The sequence below is a fragment of the Mustelus asterias genome, chromosome 5 (assembly GCF_964213995.1).
Source record: "Mustelus asterias chromosome 5, sMusAst1.hap1.1, whole genome shotgun sequence".
Lineage (NCBI taxonomy): Eukaryota > Metazoa > Chordata > Chondrichthyes > Carcharhiniformes > Triakidae > Mustelus > Mustelus asterias.
The window spans coordinates 136,527,062-136,554,442 of NC_135805.1; the positions used below are offsets into that span (position 1 = coordinate 136,527,062).

Below are 27,381 nucleotides of genomic sequence, written 5' to 3' on the forward strand. Positions count from 1 at the left end.
GGTCAATTATCTCCTTGCTGTTTATGTGACATTGCTGAGTACAAATTGGCTTCCATATACTTTCTATTCAAACGATATACCGACAGTTCTAATTGAAGCTTTCACGGTTGTCACGGCAGCTGAACTCGCCCTGTCTGTCGTGCCTCTTCATTGTTCCTCTAGTCTCTTTCCACAAATTTAATACGTGTGTAGCCTGCTGTATTTTGAGTGTAGTCAGAGTAACATTGAACAAGAGTTGGCAGTCAATCCCTTGAACTCTGATGCAGGGTCATCCTGACTCAAAAACGTTGGCTCTATTCTCTCTCCACAGATGCTGTCAGACCTGCTGAGTTTTTCCAGCATTTTCTGTTTTTGATTTTTAAAATTAATTTGTGGGACATGGGTCGTGCTGGCTGGCCAGCATTTATTGCCCATCCCGAGTTGCCTTTGGCTAGGCCATTTCAGAGGGCAGTTGAAAGTCAACCACATTGTTGTGGCTCTGGAGTCAAACGTAAGCCAGACCAGGATGACAGATTCCCTTCCCTAAAGTACATTAGTGAACCAGATGGCTTTTCCCGACAATCGACAATGGTTTCATGGGTATCAGCAGATACCCAGATATTTTTTATTGAATTCAAATTCCACCATCTGCCGTGGAGGGATTCGAACCCGGGTCCCCAGAACATTAGCTGAGTTTCTGGGTTAATAGTCCGGCGATAATACCATTAGGCTATCGCCTCCCCTTTAGTCCCTTAAGGCTGTCATGGCTGAACGGTATCTCGATTCAACCTACTCATTTGATTCCATATACTTCAATATCATTGCGTGAGGAAGTCCAATACTTATCTGAGTTCAAAATTTGGAGGTTTATGATATTATGTCCTTGCAAAGGAAGTGCAAAGCCATTGTAAAGAACCCTTCACTGTGGTGAAGCTTTCTTTGTCCCAATGCAGTAAGGTTTGAAGAATTCTATCACTTGCCGTAGTTTGAAGTTTAGAGGTCGGGAACGCCGGTTTTGAATGAACCTCTGGCCTCCCTCTCATGCACTAGCTGGGTACTGGCCACACGTGTGGAGTTTGGTTATTTAATTCCCATCAGGTCGAAGATAGGCCATGTGCACAGAAGAAAGGATGGCACAAAAAAAGACAGGTCAAGTGGCTTTAGATGGAGTGCCATTTTCAAGTGAGTGTGCAAGGAAGCAAGGCATGGCGGGGGCGGGGGGAGGTCTCAAAAGGGAGTCCCGGGAACAAAAGCAGGCCAAGTTATTTTGAATTAAAAGAAAGAAGCAGAGACTTAGGGTGGGATCTTCTGGCCGCGCTTGCCCCAAAACAGGAAAATCCCGAGGTCAACGAGCCTTTCCATGGTCTGCCCAACCCCCGCCTGCTACGATTCCCTTGGCGGGCAGAAGAAGAAAATTCCCCCCTCTAACTTCAAGAAAGAGCTGCCAGAAGCAAAATTTAAGTGACTTGGGCATGAGAGATGTCCTGAAGATCTTTAAAAGACAGCCGAAGGTTGGTGAATCCGTGCTGCAGTCTGTTGGGAGCAGAGGTGTTCTGCTTGACACAGCCAAAGATCTGAAATTGTGCCTGGAAGGTGAAACCTGGATATCCCGTAGGAAAATTATTTCCAAAGACGGGATTGAGGCCCGGAAATGCAAGGTGAATCATTGTTGAAACCGTCCGAGTGGGAGCAACCTCTGGAGAGAATTCCAAGGCGGGATCTTCGACATGGAGATTGGAAACCCTCCTGAAAAAGCCGACGTTATAGTGAGATTGACTGCTTCGCAATGTGACAAATGGCTGGGTGTGTTGTTGAGAATTCCATGCAATCTGTTTTGGTCGCACCTACCATCAGTTGTGTAGTGAGAGTCATAGAGTCTAGTTTTAGACTCCCCTACCTTTGGGAAAAGATATTGACTATCTAGCTGATCTGTGCCCCTCATTATTTTATAGACCTCTATAAGGTCACCCCTCAGCCTTCTACGCTCCAGAGAAAAAAGTCCCAGTCTATCCAGCCTCTCCTTATAATTCAAACCATCAAGTCCAGGTAGCATCCCAGTAAATCTTTTCTGCACTCTTTCTAGTTTAATAATATCCTTTCTATAATAAGGTGACCAGAATTGCACACAGTATTCCAAGTGTGGCCTTACCAATGTCTTGTACAACTTCAACAAGGCGTCCCAACTCCTGTATTCAATGTTCTGACCGATGAAACCAAGCATGCCGAATGCCTCCTTCACCACTCTGTCCACCTGTGACTCCACTTTCAAGGAGCTATGAACATGTACCCCTAGATCTCTTTGTTCTGTAACTCTCCCCAATGCCCTACCATTAACTGAGTAAGTCCTGCCCTGGTTCAATCTACCAAAATGTATCACCTCGCATTTGTTTAAATTAAACTCCATCAGCCCACTGGCCCAATTGATCAAGATCCCGTTGCAATTGGAGATAACTTTCTTCACTGTCCACTATGCCACCAATCTTAGTGTCATCTGCAAACTTACTAACCATGCCTCCTATATTCTCATCCAAATCATTAATATAAATGACAAATAACAGTGGATCCAACACTGATCCCTGAGGCACACCGCTGGTCACAGGCCTCCAGTTTGAAAAACAACTCTCTACAACCACCCTCTGGCTTCTAGACACCTCACCCTGGATCCTGTGAGATTTAACCTTATGCAACAACCTACCATGCGGTACCTTGTCAAAGGCCTCGCTAAAGTCCACGTAGACAACATCAACTGCACTGCCCTCTTCTATCTTCTTGGTTACCCATTCAAAAAACTCAATCAAATTTGTGAGACATGATTTTCCACTCACAAAGCCATGCTGACTGTCCCTAATCAGTACTTGTGTTTCTAAATGCCTGTAGATCTTGTCTCTCAAAATACCTTCCAACAATTTACCCACCACAGATGTGAGGCTCACCGGCTTGTAGTTCCCAGGCTTTTCCCTACAACCCTTTTTAAACAAAGGCATAACATTTGCCACTCTCCAATCTTCAGGCACCTCACCTGTGACTATCGATGATTCAAATATCTCGGCTAGGGGACCCGCAATTTCCTCCCTAGCCTCCCACAATGTCCTGGGATACACTTCATCAGTTCCCGGGGATTTATCTACCTTGATGCGCTTTAAGACTTCCAGCACCTCCTCTGTAATATGTACACTCCTCAAGACATCACTATTTATTTCCGCAAGTGGTGTGGTCCGACTACAGTTTTCCTGTTAATTCACAAGTGCCTCATTCTTGCCTTGAGTCCAAGATAGGTCTTGTAAGTTGTTTCATCTTATTAGCCGTGTACAGTAAAGTTTATTTTGTGGCTTTATTCATTTTGTAAATGTCTTGAATCTTAAACTTTGCCTACTTTAAGCAAAGGGTTATTGGTCCCTAACCAGGTCTTCCCCACCGCCCGAGGTTGGGCCACAGATCACAACACTTACCAAACAATAATCTTGCCCCGTCTCGGCTTCACAATGTTCAGTTGACAGATCTGGCCCGGGCTCCAGCAGCTGGTTGGGGAGAGAATTGCAGATTTCCACAATGCTTTGTGAGGTGATGCTTTCTGCCATTGCCTCCACTCGCCCTAGTTTTAAGGTTATGCTCCCTTGTTCTGGACTCGCCCAACAGAGGGAATAGTTTTCCTCCAACCAGCCCATCAAATCCTGTACTCATCTCAAACTCCTCAATTTGATCACACATTTTTTTTCTATACACCATCCTGAAAGTCCATGTAAATATTTGCTTTTGAGGAGGATGTAACTGGTTCTTGAATTGATGCAACGTGCAACTTATGCAACTTATCTTATAGTTTAATTCATGTTGACATCATTCTGCACTGCACCCTGCCTAAAGCCAGTGTAACCTTCCTGAGGTGCAGCACCCAGAACTGATAACATGGACTCCATTCACATTGTTGATCTGTACAGTTAACTATGAGAAAGCCGTTTCCTTAAAGCTCTTTACCCATCATCTTATGTCTTGATTTGAATTACAGGCCGGACCTGGTAGATATGAGTCAAGTAGCCGTACAGAGCAATGTAAGCAATTTGGAACAAGCCTTTGGCATGGCTGAAAAGCTTGGCGTCACTCGGCTATTGGACCCAGAAGGTAAACTTGCTGGCTGTTTAATAATGCGATCTCCTGTCATCTTGAAACTTGAAGAAAAATAAACAATGTTCCTCATTTGGATTAAGTTGCACTATCCATTTCTTGATGTGATCCGTGATGTGACCAGAAGCAATGTGATAAGTGCTCTAAATGTTTCTGCATGGGGCGGCACGGTGGCACAGTGGTTAGCACTGCTGCCTCACAGCGCCAGGGACCTGGGTTCGATTCCCAGCTTGACTCACTGTCTGTGTGGAGTCTGCCCATTCTCCCCGTGTCTGTATGGGTTTCCTCTGGGTGCTCCGGTTTCCTCCTACAGTCCGAAAGACTGGTTAGGTGCATTGGCCATGCTAAATTCTCCCTTAGTGTACCTGAATAGGCGCCGGAGTGTGGCGACTAGGGGATTTTCACAGTAACTTCGTTGCAATGTTAATGTAAGCCTACTTGTGACACTAATAAATAAATTTAACCTTAAATCATACATTGATTCTCAAGTGAAACAATGCTTACTCTTTCCTTAGATATTAATGTTTCATCCCCTGATGAGAAGTCTGTGATTACATATGTATCGTCACTGTATGATGTCTTTCCCAAAGTCCCAGAAGGCGGTGAAGGCATCAACGCAAATGTAAGACATTGAAACGTTCTTACTCAATAGATAATGATCCATTTCATCCTGAAAGTCCAAGTACTTTTGAGGAGGACGCAACTGGTTCTGGAATTGGAATGACCTTGTTCAAATTTGTTTGGACTTCCACTAGGATGTTGATGTCAAGTGGATCGAATACCAGAACATGGTGAACTACCTCATCCAATGGATCAAGCATCACGTGACAGTAATGTCTGATCGGAGTTATTCGAACAATCCTGCAGAACTTAAGGTAAGGTGTTGCAGAATGCAAGGACCCTGTACCCTAAAAGAAAACAAATGCTGTGGTTGCTGGGGTTATGGAATGGTCTGACTTGATTGTTTTTGATTTTATTTGATTTATTATTGCCACAAGTGTATTGTTTCTTGCAAAACATACCGTTCATAGAGAAGGAAAGGAGAGTGTTGCAGAATGTATGCTTATTGTGTACATAGTGTGAATAAACAGTTTGAAGTGATGACTGAAGTCAGACTATACTCGCTCCAAAGATAGGCCACACAAACATATATTTCATTTGATTTATTATTGTCACATGTATTGGGATACAGTGAAATGTATTGTTTCTTGCGCACTATACAGACAAAGCATACCGTTCATAGAGTACATAGGGGAGAGGAAAAGAGAGAGTGTAGATTGTAGTGTTACAGTCATAGCTAGGGTGTAAAGATCAACTTAGTATAAGGTATTCAAAGGTTTGACGGCAGCAGGGAAGAAGCTGTTCTTGAGTCTGTTGAGTAATTGCAGACTTTTGTATCTTTTTCCCGACGGAAGAAGGTGGAAGAGAGAATGTCTGGGGTGCGTGGGGTCCTTGATTGTGCTGGCTGCTTTTCCGAGGTAGCGAGAAATGTAGACTGAGTCAATGGATGGGAGGCTGGTTTGCGTGATGATTGGGCTACATTCATGATCCTTTGTAGTTCCTTGCGGTCTTGGGCAGAGCAGGAGCCATACCAAGCTGTGATACAACCAGAAACAATGCTTTCTATGGCGCATCTGTAAACGTTGGTGAGAGTCGTAGCGGACATGCCAAATTTCCTGATCTCCAAGCACTTTTGACAATTCGTCTGAAATTCGGCCGTGGAAAGGACTGGATAACTTCTAACTTGTCAATTGTTAACCTCTCCAGGCACTTTATAACCAGTACATGCAGTTCAAAGACACAGAGATCCCACCGAAAGAGAAAGACAAAGCTAAAATAAAGCAGCTGTATAAACTGCTGGAGGTAAGTGTGCCTCAGTTGAGTTACCTATCACACTCTTGTAGCTAGCTCTGCACTACAGAAAGAGGAATGAAAATTTGCAACTCATTTTGGAGGGGATAAAAGAGATGATGTAATTTGAAATCACTGATCTCTGATAGGCTATGTTTCTCCCTTCCCTTCCCTGGAGAACCCTTGCATTATACTTTAGTTAAATGGTTCTATTTAGATCTACTTTCAGCATCTTTCTCACTGGAAATCCTGGGTCAAACATGTTGCTGAATTGAAACAGATTATATGTATCATGGAAAGATTGAACAGACTTGGATAATTTCTCTGGTAAAGAGAAGGCTGATGGGTGGCTTTTCAGAGCTATTTAAGGCTTTGATGGGTAGGTGTAGAGAAAATAATTCCACTTGTGGTGGGATATGGGGAGGCAGTGGGGTAGCGGTATTGTCATTGGCTAGTTAGTTATTTAAAGACATAGGATAATGTTCTGAGCACCTGGGTTCAAATCCCGCCACGGCAGATAGAACATAGAACATTACAGTGCAGTACAGGCCCTTCGGCCCTCGATGTTGCGCCGACCAGTGAAACTAATCTAAAGCCCCTCTAATCTACACTATTCCAATATCATCCATATGTTTATCCAATAACCATTTGAACGCTCTCAACGTTGACGAGTCCACCACTGCTGCAGGCAGGGCATTCCACGCCCTTACTACTCTCTGAGTAAAGAACTTACCTCTAACATCTGTCCTATATCTCTCACCCCTCAATTTAAAGCTATGTCCCCTCGTGTTGGCCATCACCATTCGAGGAAAAAGGCTCTCACTATCCACCCCATCTAATCCTCTGATCATCTTGTATGCCTCTATTAAGTCACCTCTTAACCTTCTTCTCTCTAACGAAAACAACCTCAAGTCCCTCAGCCTTTCCTCATACGATTTTCCCACCATACCAGGCAACATCCTGGTAAATGTCCTCTGCACCCTTTCCAACACTTCCACGTCTTTCCTATAATGCGGCGACCAGAACTGTACGCAATACTCCAAGTGTGGCCGCACCAGAGTTTTGTACAGCTGCAACATGACCTCCTGGTTCCAAAACTCTCTCCCTCTACCAATAAAAGCTAACACTCCATGCACCTTCGTAACAACCCTATCAACCTGGGTGCCAACTTTCAGGGATCTACACACATGGACACCCAGATCCCTCTGTTCATCCACACTACCAAGTATCTTACCATTAGCCCAGTACTCTGTATTCCTGTTACTCCTTCCAAAGTGAATCACCTCACACTTTTCCGCATTAAACTCCATTTGCCACCTCTCAGCCCAGCTCTGCAGCTTATCTATGTCCCTCTGTAACCTGCCACTTCCCTCCGCACTGTCTACAACTCCACCGACTTTAGTGTCATCCGCAAATTTACTACTCCATCCTTCTACGCCCTCATCCAGGTCATTAATAAAAATGACTAACAGCAGTGGCAACAGCTTGCGGTACACCAATAGTAACTGATACTCCAGGATGAATATTTCCCATCAACCACCACCCTCTGTTTTCTTACAGCTAGCCAATTCCTGATCCAAACCACTAAATCACCCTCAATCCCATGTGTCTGTATTTTCTGCAAAAGCTTACCAAGGGCAACCTTATCAAACGCTTTGCTGAAATCCATATACACCACATCAACCGCTTTACCCTCATCCACCTCTTTGGTCACCTTCTCAAAGAACTCAATAAGGTTTGTGAGGCACGACCTACCCTTCACAAAGCCGTGCTGACTATCCCTAATCAAATTATTCCTTTCTAGGTGATTATAAATCCTATCTCTTATAATCCTTTCCAAAACTTTGCCCACAACAGAAGTAAGGCTCACTGGTCTATAATTACCAGGGTTGTCCCTACTCCCCTTCTTGAACAAGGGAACAACATTTGCTATCCTCCAGTCTTCTAGCACTGTTCCTGGAGACAATGATGACACAAAGATCAAAGCCAAAGACTCTGCAATCTCCTCTCTAGCCTCCCAGAGAATCCTAGGATAAATCCCATCCGGTCCAGGAGACTTATCTATTTTTACCCTTTCCAGAATTGCTAACACCTCCTCCTTATGAACCTCAATCCCGTCCAGTCCAACAGCCTGTATCTCAGTACTCCCCTCAACAACACTGTCCCTCTCCTGTGTGAATACCGACGAAAAATATTCATTTAGTGCCTCTCCTATCTCTTCAGACTCCACGCACAACTTCCCACTACTGTTCTTGACTGGCCCTAATTTTACCCTAGTCATTCTTTTACTCCTGACATACCTATAGTAAGCTTTAGGGTTTTCCTTGATCCTACCTGCCAAAAACTTCTCATGTCCCCTCCTGGCTCTTCTTAATTCTTTCTTTAGGTCCTTCATGTCTAACTTGTATCTCTCAAGCGCCCTACTGAGCCTTCACGTCTCATCTTAACCTGAGTCTCCTTCTTCCTCTTCACAAGAGATTCAACCTCCTTAGTAAGCCACGGTTCCCTCACACGACTGCTTCCTCCCTGCCTGACAGGTACATATTTCTCAAGGACACGCAGTAGCTGTTCCTTGAACAAGTTCCACATTACAATTGTGCCCATCCCCTGCAGTTTCCTTCCCCAACCTATGTCACCTAAATCTCGCCTAATCGCATCATAATTTCCTTTCCCCCAGCTATAACTCTTGCCCTTCGGTATATACCTATCCCTTTCCATTGCTAAGGTAAATGCAATCGAATTGTGGTCACTGTCACCAAAGTGCTCACCTACCTCCAAATCTAACACCTGGCCTGGTTCATTACCCAGTACCAAATCCAATGTAGCCTCGCCTCTTGTTGGTCTATCTACATACTGTGTCAGGAAGCCTTCCTGCACGCATTGGACAAAAACTGACCCCTCTAAAGTACTCGAACTATAGCTTTTCCAGTCAATATTTGTAAAGTTAAAGTCCCCCAGAACAACTACCCTGTTACTTTCGCTCCTATCCAGAATCATCTTTGCAATCTTTTTCTCTACATCTCTGGAACTTTTTGGAGGTCTATAAAAAACTACCAACTGGGTGACCTCTCCTTTCCTGTTTCTAACCTCAGCCCAAACTACCTCAGTAGACGAGTCCTCATCAAATGTCCTTTCTGCCACTGTAATACTGTCCTTGACTAACAATGCCACACCTCCCCCTCTTTTACCACCTTCCCTGCACTTACTGAAACATCTAAACCCTGGAACCTGCAACAACCATTCCTGTCCCTGCTCTATCCATGTCTCCAAGATGGCCACAACATCGAAATCCCAGGTACCAACCCATGCTGCAAGTTCACCCACCTTATTCCAGATGCTCCTGGCGTTGAAGTAAACACACTTCAAACCACCTTCCTGCCTCCCAGTACACTCCTGCGACCATGAAACCTCATCTATGACCTCACTACTCTCAACCTCCTGCACACCGGAGCTACAATTCAGGTACCCACCCCCCTGCTGAATTAGTTTAAACCCTCCGGAAGAGCATTAGCAAATTTCCCCCCCAAGATATTGGTACCCCTCTGGTTCAGGTGCAGACCATTCTGTTTGTAGAGGTACCACCTACCCCAGAAAGAGCCCCAATTGTCCAGGTATCTGAAACCCTCCCTCCTGCACCATCCCTGTAACCATGTGTTCAACTGCTCTCTCTCCCTATTCCTCTCCTCACTATGGCGTCGCATGGGTAACAAACCAGAGATAACAACTTTGTTTGTTCTAGCCCTAAGCTTCCACCCTAACTCCCTGAATTTCTGCCTTACATCCCCATCCTTTTTCCTACCTATGTCTTGAGTACCTATGTGAACCACAGCTTGGGGCTGGTCCCCCTCCCCCTTAAGGATTTCGAAAACACGATCCAAGACATCATGGACTCTGGCTCCTGGGAGGCAACACACCAACTGTGAGTCCCTCTCGTTCCCGCAGAATCTCCTATCCGTCCCTTTAACTATGGAGATGGTGAAATTTGAATTCAATAGCAATCTGGAATTGAGAGGATGACCATGAATCGATTGCCATAAAAACCTTTGGGAAGGAAATCTGCTGTCCTTGCCTGGTCTGGCCTACATGTGACTCCAGATCCATAGCAATGGTTGACTCTTAACTGCCCCCGCAAGGGCAATTAGAGATGGGCAATAAATGCTGACCCAGCCAGTAATGCCCACATCCCATGGACAAATATATTTTAAAAAATGTTTTCGAAAGGCGGTCATTAATGCATTGAGGAATTTTTTTAAAACATCCTTCACCCAGAGAGTGGCTTAAAAATGCAACTCACTACTACGTGTCACTTAGGTGAATAGCATAGATACATTGAAGAGAAGCTCAGTAAACATGTGAGGAAGTGAGTGAGGAAATAGATTCGCTAATAACATTTGATGAGTTAGGATGCTGAGAGGCTCCTGTGGGGCATAAACATTGGCACGGACTAGTTGACCTGTTTTAAGTGCTGTAAGTCCAACTTAAATATAGGAAGAGGTCTCACAACACCAGGTTAAAGCCCAACAGGTTTATTTGGAATCACGAGCTTTCGGAGCGCTGCTTCTTCATCAGATGGACTCACCTGATGAAGGAGCAGTGCTCCAAAAGCTCGTGAGAATGTCATTATTTGGAGCAGAGGAAAATAATTCTATGGGCTGGAAATCCATCAGTTTGTTTGCTGCTTTGTAGTTTGATCAGCCAAAGGAGAGGGGGAATCTTTTAAAATTCATTCCTAGGATGTGGAGACCGATGGCAAGGCCAACATTTGTTGCCCTTGAGGAGATGGCACAAGAAGCACAAGGAATTGGCGGCACGGTAGCACAGTGGTTAGCACCGCTGCTTCACAGCTCCAGGGTCCTGGGTTCGATTCCCGGCTCGGGTCACTGTCTGTGTGGAGTTTGCACATTCTCCTCGTGTCTGCGTGGGTTTCCTCCGGGTGCTCCGGTTTCCTCCCACAGTCCAAAGATGTGCGGGTTAGGTTGATTGGCCTGGTTAAAAATTGCCCCTTAGAGTCCTGAGATGCGTAGGTTAGAGGGATTAGCGGGTAAATATGTGGGGGTAGGGCCTGGGTGGGATTGTGGTCGGTGCAGACTCGATGGGCCGAATGGCCTCCTTCTGCACTGTAGGGTTTCTATGATTTCTATGATGGTGGTGAGCCATTGCCTTGAAGCACTGCAGTGGTGTAGGTACACCCACAGCTCCTGCTCGTGATCAGGGCCGGTGGGATTGGGGGCAGGAATTCCATGATTTTGACCCAGGAAAATATCTGCAGTTGTTTGCTGGCATTCGCCTTTGCATGTTGGTGCTCCAAACACTTTCTATCACCATAGTAACATATTTAAGACAGAAATTTGAAAACAATGTCTCCACGGGGAGCCAGAGAAAGCAAACTGTGAAAAGACATTCAGTCTCTCCAACCTGCACAATTGTTCAGGTCCGCTTTCAGTATCATATGCCTTGATATTTCCTGAATGGGTCTTTATCCCTTTGTTCTGTCTATTGAATATGGAATATATCCTTTGATTGCTTTTTGATAATATTTGTTACCGGTTAACTCTTGGTGGCACACTCTGAAAGAAATCACACACTGATTTCTGAAAAGAAGCACAAGGAATTAAGTTCAAAGTTTATTAATTAGTGTCACAAGTAGGCTTACGTTGACAACGCAATGAAGTTACTGCGAAAATCTCCTAGTCGCCACACTCCGGCGCCTGTTTGGGTACACTGAGGGAGAATTTAGCATGGCCAATGCATCTAACCAGCACATCTTTCAGACTGTGGGAGGAAACCGGAGCACCCAGAGGAAACCCAGACACGGGGAGAACGTGCAAACTCGCACAGACAGTGACCCGAGCTGGGAATCGAACCCGGTCCCTGGCGCTGTGAGGTAGCAGTGCTAACCACTGTGCCACCAACAGTTCTCCTCCCTCGCGTCTCCTCCACTGTCACCTCCCCACTCTTTCCATCTGTAATTTCTATCTCTATTTCTGAGGTGATACTTTTATAATCCTCACACGATTTTCCTTTCCTCATTGTTCGTTGGACTTTCTCCGTATTTACCGGTTACTGAGACTAGCAGATGCTGTTCTCCTTCCTCCCCCGCCCTCAACACTATCTTCTTCCATATTTCCCAGAGTTTGTGCCTCCCTTTGAATAAGTTCTTTGCTTCCTGTCAGTGAAGTGAGCAGGCTGGGTGAGTACTCCGCTCCCTCCATGGGGCCGTATAGTGTCTGTGTCACATCCGCAGATTTGACCTGTTCTCCAAAGCTGTTCAGAAAATGAAAGATCTGTATTTCATCCTTGACAAATACTATTTTCTAGATGTGGATCGAATTTGGTCGCATTAAGCTCCCTCAAGGCTACCATCCAAATGACGTAGAGAAGGAGTGGGGAAAATTAATCATCGCAATGTTAGAAAGGGAGAAGAGTTTACGGCCGGAAGTGGAAAGGTTGGTGAAGACTGGAGTATATTTTGATTCAATGCAATGATTTTTGTTTTGGGTGTAATTGGGCATGGCTTATTAATTAAACCAGATTTCGATCCCTGGCTTTTAGTCACACCCGAAACTTGTGTCTGTGCTGGGATCATTTGTCTGTGGGAGTCCTGTCATTTTTGATTTGATTTATTATTGTCACATGTATTGGTATACAGTGAAAAGTATTGTTTCTTGCGCGCTATACAGACAAAGTATACCATTCAGAGAGAAGGAAAAGAGAGGGTGCAGAATGTAGTGTTACAGTCATAGCTGGGGTGCAGAGAAAGATCAACTTCATATAAGGTAGGTCTGTTCAAATGTCTGATGGCAGCACGGAAGAAGCTGTTCTTGAGTCAATTGGTATGTGACCTCAGATCTTTTTCTGATGGAAGAAGGTGGAAGGGAGAATGTCCAGGGTGCGCAGGGTCCTTGATTATGCTGGCTGCTTTTCCGAATGTAGATGGAGTCAATGGTTGAGAGGCTTGTTTGCGTGATGGACTGGGCTTTGTTCACAGCCCTTTGTAGTTTCTTGCAGTCTTAGTCAGAGCAGGAGCCATACCAAGCTGTGACATGTCCGGATAGGATGCTTTCTATGGTGGTCAAAGTTGGTGAGAGTCATAGCGGACATGCCAAATTTCTGTAGTCTCCTGAGAAAGTAAAGGCTTTGGTGGGCTTTTTGTCATTTTATGCTTAGTAAATTGTGCGATTCAGTATGCTTCAGAACCTTTAGAATAGATGTATTCCTCATCTCGTAGCGTTGGGCCTTAATGTTTGGCTGGTCACAAGAACACAATTAGGAGCTGGAAGATCTGACACGGCCTATCGAGCCTGCTCTCCCATCCAATACGATGATTGCTGATCTTAGGCCTTCCACTCCCCATATCTCTTGATCCTCCAAGAAATCTGTCTATCCCAACCTTCAGTGTATTCAACGATGCTGCAAATCCCTGTGGAGTAGAGAATTCCGAAGGGTCATGACCCTTGGAGTGAAGTAACTTCCCATCTCAGTCCTAAATGATCAGCCCCTTATCCTGACCTGTGCCCTCGTGTTTTAGATGATCTGACCAGCTGAAACAACCTCTCAGCGTCTATCCTGTCAAACCCCTCCAGAATCTAGTTTGTTTCAATGAGATCACCTGTCATTCTTATGAACTCCAGAGAATAGAAGTTCCATTCACTCAGCAATAGGACAGTCCTCTCATTCCAGGAACCAATCTGGTGAACCCTCACTCTACCACCTCCAATGCAATGGCAATAACAGCAAGTGGATAGTTGGTAGTGGATAGTGAGGTTTTAATTTAAGACTGCACAAGATAGTTCATAGAATAGAATCCCTACAGCACAGAAGGAGGCCATTTGGCCTATCGAGTCTGTACCGGCCACAATCTCACCCAGGTCCTATCCCCATAACCCCACACATTTACCCTGCTAATCCCCTGACACTACGGTCAATTTAGCATGGCCAATCTACCTAACCTGGACATTTTTGGACTGTGGGAAGAAACCGGAGCACCCGGAGGAAACCCACGCGGACACGGCGAGAACATGCAGACTCCGCATAGACAGTTACCCAAGCCAGGAATCGAACTGGGTCCCTGACGCTCTGAGGCAGCAGTGCTAACCACTGTGCCACCGTGCCACCCTTCTGAAAAAAAATCATGCACCATTTCTCCTTCAGTGTTTCATCTTGTGATTCATTAGTGCTTCTAAGAATTTGTGTGTTTACCAAATGGTTCTGGTGAAATACAGATTAAGGGCGGGATTTTACAGCTTCGCTCGTCCCAAAACCGTAAAATCCCACCCAAGGTGAACAGACCTTTCTAATATCCGCCCCTCGCCCGCTCCAATTCCCGTGGTGGGCGGGACATTAAAATTCCAGTCTAAATCTTTCAAGTTGAACTTGAATTGTTCATAGTTTTTTGATTAAGCTAACTTAATGACAAAATTGTCTCTGCCCTGATCAAGTAAATGTCTTCCACCTGGAAATTATTTTATTTCCAGAATATTCTGCCTTTTTTATCATTAGTGTCACAAGTAACACTGCAATGAAGTTACTGTGAAAATCCCCTAGTCACCACACTCCAGTGCCTGTTCGGGTTACACTGAGGGAGAATTTAGCACGACCAATACACCTAACCAGCACGTCTTTCAGACTGTGGGAGGAAACCGGAGCACCCGGAGGAAACCCCATGCAGACACAGGGAGAATGTGCAAACTCCGCACAGACAGTGACCCAAGCCGGGCATTGAACCCGGGTCCCTGGCGCTGTGAGGCAGCAGTGCTAACCACTGTGCCACCCGTGTTCATCTTTGTAGCTTTCTTGGTGCATTTGTAACAGAAATTCTTGTTTGCTACCCTTAAGTACCTCACCCTCAACACTATTCTTACATCTCTTGTGCTTTCTTTTCAACATTGATGATCTCATCAAATCGTGAAGAAGGGTTTGTTCTCATTTTGGACTGACGCCAGGAATAGAAATGCAAGTTGGAAATTCAAGTTCATAAATTATAGAGTAAAGTAAGCTGAAAATCCCAGTGAAAAGTTCCACACAGAAGGCTGCCTTTGTGCAGAAAATTGCAAGTAAAAATAGCATCAGCAAGTAGATAGTAAATGTTGCAGTGAGATCGAATTGCTCTGAATTAGCTGGCTCAGCTTTTCAGAGGCGAAGGCGAGGAGCCAAGTTTCTTCTAAAAGCAAGAAAGACATGCATTTAGGTAGCCCCTTTCACAGCTTTTTAAGATGTTCCAAAGCACCAATAAAGTATGAGCTAAATAGCTTGATTGAATGTTTCATCCAAAAAACAGAACCTCTGAGAGTGTGTAGCACTCTCTCTGGGAGTGTCAGCCTGACTCATCAGCTGGAGTCTCTGGAGTCAGGTGAGAGTGCTGCTATGGCTGGTGCCCATTATTCTCTCAGCTTGGCATTAAGTGCTGCGTCAAAAGTTAGACTATTTTTGCAGTATGTTGAAGAGCCAGTGGGTAAAGTCTAAGTTTATTTATTAGTGTCACAAGTAGGCTTACATTAACATTGCAATGAAGTTAGTGTGAAAATCCTCTAGTTGCCACACTCTGGCATCTGTTCGGGTACACTGAGGGAGAATTGAGCCTGGCCAATGCACCAAATTTCATGTCTTTCGGACTGTGGGAGGAAACCGGAGAACCCGGAGGAAACTCACGCAGACATGGGGAGAACGTGCAAACTCCACACAGACAGTGACCCAAGCTGGGAATCGAACCTGGGTTCCTGACGCTGTGAGGCAGCAGTGCTAACCACTGTGCTGCCCAAATGGGCAACCTTGTGTTGTACTGACCTGGAGAGACCAAAGAGTCAACAGTTTGGCTCATTGGGTGTTATAAGTTAGCTGATGTCGGACTGTTGAGTGGTGTAGGTACACTGCGATTGCCACCGAACTGAAGGAATGGCAAAACCAGACACTGTCCCTGTTTTGGACGTTGAATCTTCTGAAGAATGTGTGGGAGTGTGTGTGGGAGTGGGTGTGAGAGTGTGCGAGAGTGTGCGCATGTGCGAGAGTGTGTGCGAGAGTGTGTTGCGTGTGCGAGAGTGTGTTGCGTGTGCGAGAGTATGTTGCGTGTGTGAGAGTGTGTTGCCTGTGCGAGAGTGTGTTGCGTGTGCGAGAGTGTGTTGCGTGTGCGAGAGTGTGTGCGTGAGTGAGAGAGAGTACGGAGAGAGGATGAAAGCCAGAACCATGTCACACACCTCAACGCCTTACGTAGTGCAGCTGCCCCTCACCGTGTAGACTTGGCACATCATGATAGACTGTGTGAGGTATTGGAAAACTGGTCCCTACTTGTGAACAATGATCCATCCTGATTCACAGTCTCAATAAAAATAGATCTTTTAATCTAATAATAAACTCATAAAATAATGCCCTGACAAGGTGATGCTGACTCAACCACTTTGACCTGAAAATGGTTCCCACCTTCATTATTTAATGAAGAGTGCAAGATATTCAAACGTAGAATTGAGGATAAGGTGCATAATAACAGCAATTTCTGTTACCAGTATAACAAGAAAGCTATTAAAATGAAGACGCAATGCAATACTGAACAATGGAACCTTTTCATGTAGAATGAGTTTGAGTAGTGACAGTTGTACAATATTTTTAACAGTTCAACTATTTGAGTTTATCATAGAATCCTACCGCGCAGAAGGAGATCATTCAGCCCATCGAGTCTGCACCAACCAGAATCCCACCCAGGCCCAATTCCCGTAACCCACACATTTACCCTAGCCAGTCCCCCTGACTCTAAGGGGCAATTTAGCACGGCCAATCCACCTAACCCTCACACCGTTGGAGTGTGGGAGGAAACCGCAGCACCCGGAGGAAACCCACGCAGCCACGGGGAGAACGTGCAGACTCTGCACAGACAGTAACCCAAACTGGGAATCGAACCCCGGTCCCTGGCGCTGTGAGGCAGCAGTGCTAGCCACTTTTAATTGTAAAAAGATATTATCTACGTGTTTGGGATGGGTTAAGTGGCATGATCGTAAAATCGTATCTTCCTTTCATCACTGAAAGAGAACCTTGAGAGGTTTTGAGTGAATTGGAACACTTGCTTGGTGGTTTTTGATATGGGTAGGGCAGTGAAAAGGAGTGTCCCAGGTTTATTAATAATAAATGAAGTGACACAACAAGTATGCGTGCCCGGCAGCACATTCCTGATTGTTTAATCAGACTATTAAGGTCTGATTGCGTTTGCAGGTGAGGTCTCGCTTGTACTTGTACTGCTGTGGCCACTTGCTGAGAGCATAGCTCAGTGCGAGGCAACAGCAGTCCTGTGGAGAAGCTACTCTGCTGTTCTGCTGTGTTGCTGACAAGAGGCCAGGTGGGGTGTTTAGGCTTTGACAGCCGGGGGTGTCGGCTGGCCATGTTGAAAGCCAACGAGCAGGCGATTGTCTTCAGCGACCCTTACTCGCTGTGTCACAGCAGCGGCACCAGTTCCGTCGAGAGCTTCTCACCCGGCAGCTCTGGAGAGAGGACGTTTGTTAATTCCTGGACATCCTCCAGCAGTGACATGGATGGCACGAGGTAAGTTCTGCATTGCCAAGGTGTGCACCTATGCAGTGTGCCACCTGTATGTTATCGACGCACTGGCTGGAATTCTACCGCCCCGCCCATCATGGGAATCGAGGGGGGGGGGGGGGGGGGGCGGACAATGTTGACCACGAGCGGGATTTTACGGTTTCGGGGCTGAGCGAGGCCATAAAATCCCGCAAGCCTTCTGAAACTGATTCAATAGAAACTTTCGATCGGGATAAATATTTGAGCATTAAAAATGAGCTGGTTTGTTTGGAAAGAGTGAGGTGGAGTGGGACTAATTCAGTAGCTCTGTCTAAAAGCTGACACAAGCACGATGGGTTAAATCGCTGTCTCTTGCACTGTGACAATCTAGGGGGTTTTCACAGTAACTTCATTGCAGTGTTAATGTAAGCTTACTTGTGACACTAATAAATAAACTTTAAAACTTAAAAAAAAACTTTAAAGAATCTATGATTGCTTTGTTTTACACAAGATAAGTAAATAATGTTACCAAATTAATTTAGAATCATAGAATCTTACAGTGCAGAAGGAGGCCTTTCGGCCCATCGAGTCTGCACCGATTACAATCCCACCCAGGCCCTCTCCCCATAACCCCATACATTTACCCTAGCTAGTCCCCCGACACTAAGGGGCAATTTAGCATGGCCAATCCACCTAACCCACACATCTTTGGGCTTTGGAATTTAATGGATCTGTGGTGTCCATATGGCTGAATACAGCTCTAGAAATGCATTGATTGACATAATATGATGGGCTGAAGAGTCTTCCTGACTGTAATGTGCTATGATCCTATGACTTCCATTCTCTACCTTCCTCTTTCGCACTCCTGCCGTCACCAGCACCCACTAACGCACACTCTGATACCATGCCTTTCCATTATCGTCGCTGCCTGCTTTGACTTCTATTTACTTGCATCTATCTTGAGGTTCAATCCTGCCTTATTGTTGCCAAGGCAGGTCCTGGATAAAGAGCCCACACTTAGTCCATCGCTGTATTTTTAATAACAGCAAATTGCATTTCCATAGGGCTTTGAAGATAGTGAGACATCTCAAGGAACTTCACAGGAGTGTTCTCCTAAGCCACATGAGGAGATATCGGGGCCGATGATTAAAACAATGGTTCAAGAGGTTATTTAAGGGGTGTCTTTAAAGGAGGGTAAAAAGCAGGGGGTTCAGAGAGAGAATTCCAAAGCTTGGGGTTCAGGCAACTGAAGGCATGGCTGCCAATGTTGGAGTGATTTAAATTTGGGACAATTAGGAGGCCAGAATCAGAGGAGCGTAGACATCTTGGGAGGGTTGGAGGAGCTCACAGAGACTGAGAAGGTAAAGGGCTAGAGGGATTTGAAAACAAGGATGAGCAATCTAGAATCCAGGAGTTCCTTAATCAGAAGTCATTGTATGTTAATAGGCACAGTGGCAATGGGTGAGTGTGAGTAGGACATGGGCAGTAACATGGTTTTGGATGATGTCAAGTTTAGAGAGGATGGCATGTGTTAAAGCAGTCGAGTGGAGAGACTGCAAAGGCAAAGGCGAGGATTTCAGCAGCAGGAGAGCTGAGGCATTGTAATTTAGTGACATTGGGAGATCGAGAGAAGTGGTGTGTGACTGGGCAGGGAGTCATAGCACCTATGTGAGAATTGTTACTGCGTTTACAGATGATGTTACCGAGGGGCAGCACATAGGTGACAAATCTGAGGGAGCCGAGGATTGACCCTTGGGGGGACAGCCCCAGGAGTGGAGAGAAACCACTGTCAGCGATTCTCTGACTGGGACAGGATAGATAAGAATGGAAGCTGGCAAGTGAAGTTCCACCCAGCTGGACAACATTGGGAAGGTGATGGAGGAGGATGGCGAGTCAAACATGGAGAAGGATGAGGAGGGATGGTTACCTTTGTCACAGATGTCAATTTTGACTTCACTAAGAGCTCTTTGGATACCGTGGTGGGATGAGGGGGCGAGTCTGAGAATCATTTCCAATGTTAGCTAGCATGGAGCCCAGGAGAGGAGGGTCGATGGTCAGCAGTTTAGTGGGAATCGGGTTGAGGGAGCAGAAGGTGGTGTTCTGGACAAGATGGGCTCAGAGAGAATCATAGAATCCTACCGTGCAGAAGGAGGTTATTCGGCCCATCGGGTCTGCACCGACCACAAACCCACCCAGACCCTATCCCCATAACCCCATGCATTCATCCCAGATAAATTGACAGTAAGGGGCAATTTTGCATGGCCAATTCACCTAGCCCGCACGTCTTTGGACTGTGGGAGGAAACCGGAGGAAACCCATGCAGACACGGGGAGAACGTGCAGACTCCAAACAGATAGTGACCCAAGCTGGGAATTGAACCCGCGTCCCTGGCAATATGAGGCAGCAGTGCGAACCACTGTGCCACCGTGCCACCAGAGGGCACATGACAGGAGATAAACTAGAGTAAGACGCAAGATCAGGGTTTGGACAGGGGAACCTTAGATGGGGTTTGCCCCAGTGGACTAAGGAAAAGGATAGAAATGGCTTAGGCTGCTGAATCGATAAAGTTTGAAGTTTATTTATTAGTGTCACAAGTAGGCTTACATTAACACTGCAATGAAGTTACTGTGAAATTTCCCAATCACCACACTCCCGCACCTGTTCGGCTACACTGAGGGAGAGTTTAGCATGGCCAATGCACCTAACCAGCACGTCTTTCAGACTGTGGGAGGAAACCGGAGCACTCAGAGGAAACCCACGCAGACACGGGGAGAACGTGCAGACTCCACACAGACAGTGACCCATGTCAGGAATTAAAGCTGGGTCCCTGTGAGACAGCAGTGCTACAGCTGTGCCACCGTGCCACCCTCAGATGGTCTGAATCTGAGCAATGAAGAAGTGCGTGAGCTCCTTGCACTGATAGGTTGAGGGAAACAATGTGCCTTTGTACGTGCAGTGGAGGTTTCTCCACTCTATTTTTGTGCCACTTTATGGCAATCGAAGCTGAGATAGTTAATTGTGGGAATTGCAGGCTTTTCCATCTGTATTGGGCACTCCCATGTCACATAAAGCAATCAAACCCTCAATCAGTCGTAACAGTGCAGAGGAGGGCCATTTAGCACCTGCGTGAAATAAGGAAAGGACATATCACTGAATCGTAACGAACTGCGTTTTAGTCAGAATAACAGAACATTATTAAAATCCAAGGAGGTTGTTTTGTACGGATAATTGTGTATAAAACAGGTGATCACTCATCAACCACCATTCTACATTTCTTCCCTCTTGTGGGGCGGCACGGTGGCACAGTGGTTAGCACCGCTGCCTCACAGGCCAGGAACATGGGTTCGATTCCCGGTTTGGGTCACTGTCTGTGTGGACTTTCCATGTTCCCCCCGTGTCTGCATGGGTTTGCTCCGGGTGCTCCGGTTTCCTCTCACACTCCAAAGATGTGCGAGTTAGTTTGATTGGCCATGCTAAATTGCCCCTTAGTGTCAGGGCGATTAGGATGGTAAATACATGGGGTTATGGGGATAGGGCCTGGGTGGGATTGTTGTCGGTGTAGGCTCGATGGGCCGAATGGCCTCCTTCTGCACGGTAGGGATTCGATGATTTCTGTTGGAATCACCATAAATAAAAGTTGAGAGAAATGAATGTGCAGCTGAATTGAGATAATTCATTCCACTTTACAACCCAAAACTAAAATAGTCCCTGTCGTGTTTTAATTTTCATTTATTTTTCTTTTTTAAAAACTTCTCTCTCTAGACTTGAAAAGCTGCAACAAATCGCCTGCAGACTCCAGTGTGATAGTGTGGCATGTGAAGATAAGCTGTTACGAGCACGAAATTCACTCCAACTCGTAAGTAACGTCCTGAGCGATCGATCGAGCAAGCGGGCGTTTTGAGATTGAATTATTTTGAGGTTTCAGGTGCTGACCTGCTGCTGATAACCGAGTTTCTGCTTTTCAAAACATTCCCAACTTATTCCAGGATGTGCAGCGGTTGGACTCGGGACTGCAGTTTCAGAATGAGCAGGAGGTTGATGGATACCTTTTGGAATCGGAAAATCTCATCCGTCAACAGATCGTGGACGCCCAGATTCTATTCGATGGAAAGTATTATCAGGCAGACCAACTTGTTCAGAGGTAGGATCCTGGATCTCGCGGGCAACACTAAAATAAAGTTTATTGATTAGTGTCACAAGTAGGCTTACATTAACACTGCAATGAAGTTGCTGTGAAAATCCCCTTGTCGCCACACTCCGACGCCTGTTCGGGTACACTGAGGGAGAATTTAGCATGGTCAATCCACCTAACCAGCACGTCTTTCAGACTATGGGAGGAGACCAAAGGAAACCCATGCAGATACAGGGAGAACGTGCAGACTCCGCACAGACAGTGACCCAAGCCGGGAATGGAACCCAGGTCCCTGGCGCTGTGAGTGCTAACCACTGTGCCACCGTGCCGCCCAGCAATGATCCTAGAATTTCACCTCAATTAAATATGAAATGGAAACTTCTTGTTTCGCCTGTATATATTTTTTCTTCTTCTCATGTCAATGTTTTTTTTGGATAAGTTTTCTCCCCTTCTTTTCTTTGTCTGTTACCACAAGTGCTGGCTGGCATTCGAAGAACTGCCCAAGAGGCTGCGAGAAAGAATGAACTTGCTTTTCTGTAATGCATTTCAAAACCTCAAAGTGCCTGACAGCTAATGCAGTACTTGTTAAAGTGCAGTTATTGTCGTGATTAGTCACAAGTTTGGCTAGTGCAATCAACATGGCAGATTCCGGTTCACTTCTTGTCTGAACTGAGATTGCTGGACAGAGTTAAGGGGCGGAATTTTCCCGTCCTGTCCACCACGGGGATCGTAGAGGGCAGGACATGGGCTATGCAAAGGTTCGTTGACCTCGGGCGGGATTTTCCGGCCTTGGGGCGAGCGCGGCCAGAAAATCCTGCCCAAGATTTCCTCCAAGTGCCCCATGTTTCTCCCACAGTCCAAAGATGTGCAGGTTGGGTAGATGCACATTAGTGTGCTAAGATACCTCGGTTAGGTGGATAAGCCATGGTAAATGTGTGGGGTTACAGTAATAGGACGCGGGAGGGTGGGCCTCGGTTATGATGGTCTTTCGGAGAATTGGTGAGGATTCGATGGGCCAAATGGCCTCCTTCTGTAGACGGAATTCTACGCAGAAGCTCGTTCAGATCTCTTCCTCGCCTCTGCCCCCTCCCTCTCAAATTCAAAGTGTAGTGAGGCGAAATGTAGCACCGCGCTCACTGCTGGAGCCGAGATCAGTTACCTCAATAGAAAACAAATGAATTATTTCTAAATTTTGCAAAGCTTTTCTGCGATGAAGCTCACTCCACATTCTAGTAGGTATAAATCCACAGTGTGAAAAATTGTCACAGGTTGAGAGAGTAATCTTGTGTTTGACAGAAGGAAAGCATTTACTTGGAGGGAAATGTTCCGTGAGTTTGTTTCAAAGGAGTTGCTTAGTAACAAAAGGATAATGCATCCTACTGTATAGATAGATTTGGAGCAACACTGGATTGTTGCATCAGTGGAAAAAGAAATGGAATGATGCTTGAATAGAGTTAAATAAAGTAACGAGAATGAGAGGAGGCTTGTGTGGAGCAGGACAATAGATTTCGATGGCTGAGCGGTATTATCGCTAGACTATTGATCCAGAAACTCAGCTAATGTTCTGGGGACCCGGGTTCGAATCCCGCCATGGCATGAATTCAATTTTATTGAATTGAATTCAATAAAAAATATCCGCAATTAAGAATCTACTGATGACCATGAAACCATTGTCAATTGTTGGAAAAAACATCTGGTTTACTAATGCCCTTTAGGGAAGGAAATCTGCCATCCCTACCTGGTCTGGCCTACATGTGACTCCAAAGCCACAGCAATGTGGTTGACTTTCAACCACCCTCTGAACAAGGGCAACTAGGGATGGGCAATAAATGCTGGGCAGCCAGCGACGCCCATGTCCCACGACTGAATAAAAATAATAATGGAATGGTGGTTTCTGTTGTGAATTCGACACTGAACGGATGATGACTGGAGACAAATTCACAGGAAGCTGTCAGCTCCATCTAGAGATGTTTCATCAATGGCAGATATAGGAGTGAGTAATGTCATTCAGGAGCACTTCTGAGATGGACGTTTAAGTACATGTGCTGGGTTACGATACAAGGAATTTTTAAATCCTGAACCTGATTTGGTTCATGCTGTAAAAGATGCCACAGTGCTACTTTGTAGATGAGCCGTGGAGTTCTCCTTAGTTTCCTGGGTTATGGGGAACAAGCGGCGGAGTGTGGCGACATGGGGATTTTCACAGTAACTTCATTGCAGTGTGAATGTAAGCCTACTTGTGACACTAATAAATAATCTTAAACTTTTACTGATGCTGACAGTGGTTGCAAGGGTTGGGAAACATTTATTTTCCCACAACCAGCATCTCTGAAGTTGCTGAGCTGAAACAAGTGTGATATCATTTAATGTACTGTTTAAGTTACCCTAACCTTTGTGAAAGGCAGCCACTTGGAAAAATGAAACCCAAAGTGATAATTGGGAATACAAGGTGCTTTTCCTTTTGCAGAGTCACCAAGCTCCGTGATGAGCTGATATTACTGAAGTCTGATTACTCATCGGTGTATAGTAAAGGACGCTCCTTATCCACAGAGCAGACCCAGCTGATGATTGCGGGGTTAAATCAGAGCCTGAATCAAAGCTTCTCCTCCGGGTTCTCCCAGAGTTTGTCACCATCCCTGACTTCCAGTTTATCTCGGAGCTTGACTCCAAGCCTGACACACGGATTGACCCCGGTTCACACCCCCAGCTTGTCGATGGCACTGTCCTCCGGCCTAAAGCCTGTCCTGACACACGGGTTCATTCAAGGCTTTGTCCCCTGTACGGACACAGACAAGATGCTGACGGTGAAGCTCATGCAGATCAGAAAGCCACTGGTGAGATCACAGATCATTGACCCGTCTCTGACAGAGGAGGAAATCAACATGAACTTCTTGCAGGATCTGTTAAATTGGGTGGACGATGTGCAGGTAAGCAATGCAATAATAATATCTGGTTTTCTTTCTACGCATCATCTTAAATTTTGATTTTGATTTGATTTATTATTGTCACATGTATTAGGACACAGTGAAATGTATTGTTTCTTGCGCACTATATGGACAAAACATACCGTTCATCGAGTACATGGAGAAGGCAATGGCCTAGTGGTGTTATCACTAGACTATTAATCCAGAAACTCAGCTAATGTTCTGTGCACCCGGGTTCAAATCCCGCCACAGCAGATGGTGGAATTTAAATCCAATAAAAAATATCTGGAATTAAGAATCTACTGATGACCATTGTCAGAAAAACCCATGTGGTTTAGGGATGGAAATCTGCCATCCTTACCTGGCCTGGCCTGTATGTGACTTCAGAGCTACAGCAATGTGGTTGACTCTCAACTGCCCTTCAAGGGCAACTAGGGATGGGCAATAAATGCTGGCCCAGCCAGCGACGCCCACGCCCCACGAATGAATAAAAACAAAACAAAGGGGAGAAGGAAAGGAGAGGGTGCAGAATGTAGTGATACAGTCACAGCTAGGGTGTAGAGAAAGACCCATAAGATAGGTCCATTCGAAAGTCTGATGGCAGCAGCGAAGAAGCTGTTCTTGAGTCGACTGGTATGTGATCTCGTGGCATTTGGCTTTTGTAACATGAGGATCATGCCAGTATAATCTGAGAATGATGAAAATTTTTATGTCAGTTGAATCATGTTTTTTTTATTTGAGTTGGGTCTTTGGCTGTAAATAGTGCATCAGATTTTGCACATGAGAAAGCCTGGAATCCACTGTGGAATGAATGTTATTTGATCCGCTTCAACATTATCAAGTGAATTTCTTGTAGTTCCCACCAGATTTCTGGCTGGCACCATAACTTCCAAGCAGATGGATTTGTATTTCAACAGGGAGCAAGAGTTCCAGCCTGTCTATATAGCTCTTTTTCAGCCTGGCTTCAGAGAGCTAGAACCTCTTCCTTTTTTGAGGCAGCAGGAACTGTAATACTGGGAAAGGATTTTGTGCCCGGGCTCACTGCAAAAATCCCACGAGAGCTGGAAAACCAGAATCTCACTGATGAGATCGCTTTTTCAGATTTTCCCCACTGCCTGTCAGTGTCGTAGTGAGCGGAACCTCATTTAAATACACTTAAGGATAATGAGGGGGCTTCCCCACTGAAAGGTCTTCCCACATTAGGAATTTACATGAAGCTGATGAGGTTTACAACCTTTCTTGAGCAACGTGAATCAGGCAAAGGGAACCTCATGTGGCGGGGAGGGGGGAGGTGCGGATCCCTTTGGCAGGGGCTTCAGTTGGGGGGGTGCACGTGGGCGGTTCCCCTTGTGTGGGAATGGGGGGAGGTGCGGATTCCTTTGGTGGGAGGGCTTCAGTTGGGGAGGTCTGAATGCGAGATTGCCTGTGTGGAGGAGGGCTGTTCCCTGGGGACCCGGGGGTTGAGGGCAGGGCTGGGGTTGGCGTGTGTGCACAGGGAGGGATTCTCCGTTTCTTTGGGGAAGGAAGTGGGGATTTTTTTTTGTTTATAAGATCGGGAGGCCCTTACTAAGCGCTGGAAAATAGAGAAAAGCCGGTTGTGCTGCTGGCGAGCTGCACATTAGTTTTCTCACCTGATCCGGCTCTTAGAAAAATACATGGAATGTTTTACCATTTGATAAGTTTCCCAACCCCATTCTCCCACCTTTTCCCTGTAACCTTTGATCCCCTTCAAAATCAGGAACATATCTATCTCTATATTTGGGGCCCAGCTCCAGGGACCTAGGTTCGATTCCCAGCTTGGGTCACTGTCTGTGTGGAGTTTGCACATTCTCCTCATGTCTGCGTGGGTTTCCTCCGGGTGCTCCGGTTTCCTCCCACAGTCCAAAGATGTGCGGGTTAGGTTGATTGGTCATGTTAAAATTGTCCCTTAGTTTCCTGAGATGCGTAGGTTAGAGGGATTAGTGGGTAAAATATGTAGGGATGTGGAGGTAGGGCCTGTGGTCGGTGCAGACTCGATGGGCCGAATGGCCTCTTTCTGTACTGTAGGGTTTCTATGATTCTATGATTTCTGTCTTAAATACACTTAATGACCTGGCCTACACTGCCTTCTGTGTAATGTATTCCATCAGCCAGATTCACCACCCTCTGGCTGAAGAAATTCCTCCTCATCTAAAGGGTTCTAAAGGGTCGTCCCTTTACTCTGTGGCCGTGCCCTCGGATCCGAGTCTCTCCGACTAATGGAAACATCTTCCCCGCGTCCACTCGATCCAGGCCTTTCAGTATTCTGTAAGTTTCAGTAAGATCCCCCCCTCATCCTTCTAAACTCCATCGAGTACAGACCCAGAGTCCTCAAACGCTCCTCATATGTCAAGCTTTCCATTCCCGGGATCATTCTCGTGAACCTCCCAATACCATGTCTTACCAAACAATGTTTAACCATCTTTATTTATCTCACACCATACTGACTCTGTGATTGGTCAATGGGGCAAGGGATCGGCAGTGGTTGCTCCAGCAAAGGGTCAGTACATGGTCTTTAGTGTAAAGTTGATTTTTGATGGTGGTGGTTAAAATTATTGATGTTTTGTTTTAAATCAGGTGCAGCTTGATCGTGCTGAGTGGGGCTCTGATTTACCAAGCATCGACAGTCATTTAGAAAATCACAAGAATGTCCACAGAGCAATTGAAGACTTTGACACGAGCATCAGGGAAGCCAAAGCTGCTGAGGTAACTGACCCGAGAACCATTAGGTATTTTTGATTCATCATAGAGTCCCTACAATACAGAAGAGGCCATCCAGCCCATCGAGCCTGCACTGACAACAATCCCACCCAGGTCCCACCCCCATAACCCCAAACATGTACCCCACTAGTGGCACAGCTG

General features: G+C 45.8%; 1 protein-coding gene across 14 annotated transcripts in view; it reads left to right on the plus strand.

Moving 5' to 3' along the window:
• The window catches only part of dst (dystonin), a 653,330-nt gene that overhangs the window by 271,189 nt on the left and 354,760 nt on the right, over positions 1 to 27,381 (plus strand). For all 14 annotated transcript variants that reach the window (XM_078213315.1, XM_078213329.1, XM_078213327.1 and 11 more), the window contains 9 exons: positions 3,983 to 4,095; positions 4,614 to 4,720; positions 4,854 to 4,973; positions 5,866 to 5,961; positions 12,268 to 12,395; positions 21,208 to 21,301; positions 21,432 to 21,586; positions 24,045 to 24,504; positions 27,097 to 27,225. In XM_078213315.1, coding sequence (XP_078069441.1) covers positions 3,983 to 4,095; positions 4,614 to 4,720; positions 4,854 to 4,973; positions 5,866 to 5,961; positions 12,268 to 12,395; positions 21,208 to 21,301; positions 21,432 to 21,586; positions 24,045 to 24,504; positions 27,097 to 27,225 — 1,402 coding nt within the window. The remainder of the gene's footprint in view (positions 1 to 3,982; positions 4,096 to 4,613; positions 4,721 to 4,853; positions 4,974 to 5,865; positions 5,962 to 12,267; positions 12,396 to 21,207; positions 21,302 to 21,431; positions 21,587 to 24,044; positions 24,505 to 27,096; positions 27,226 to 27,381) is intronic.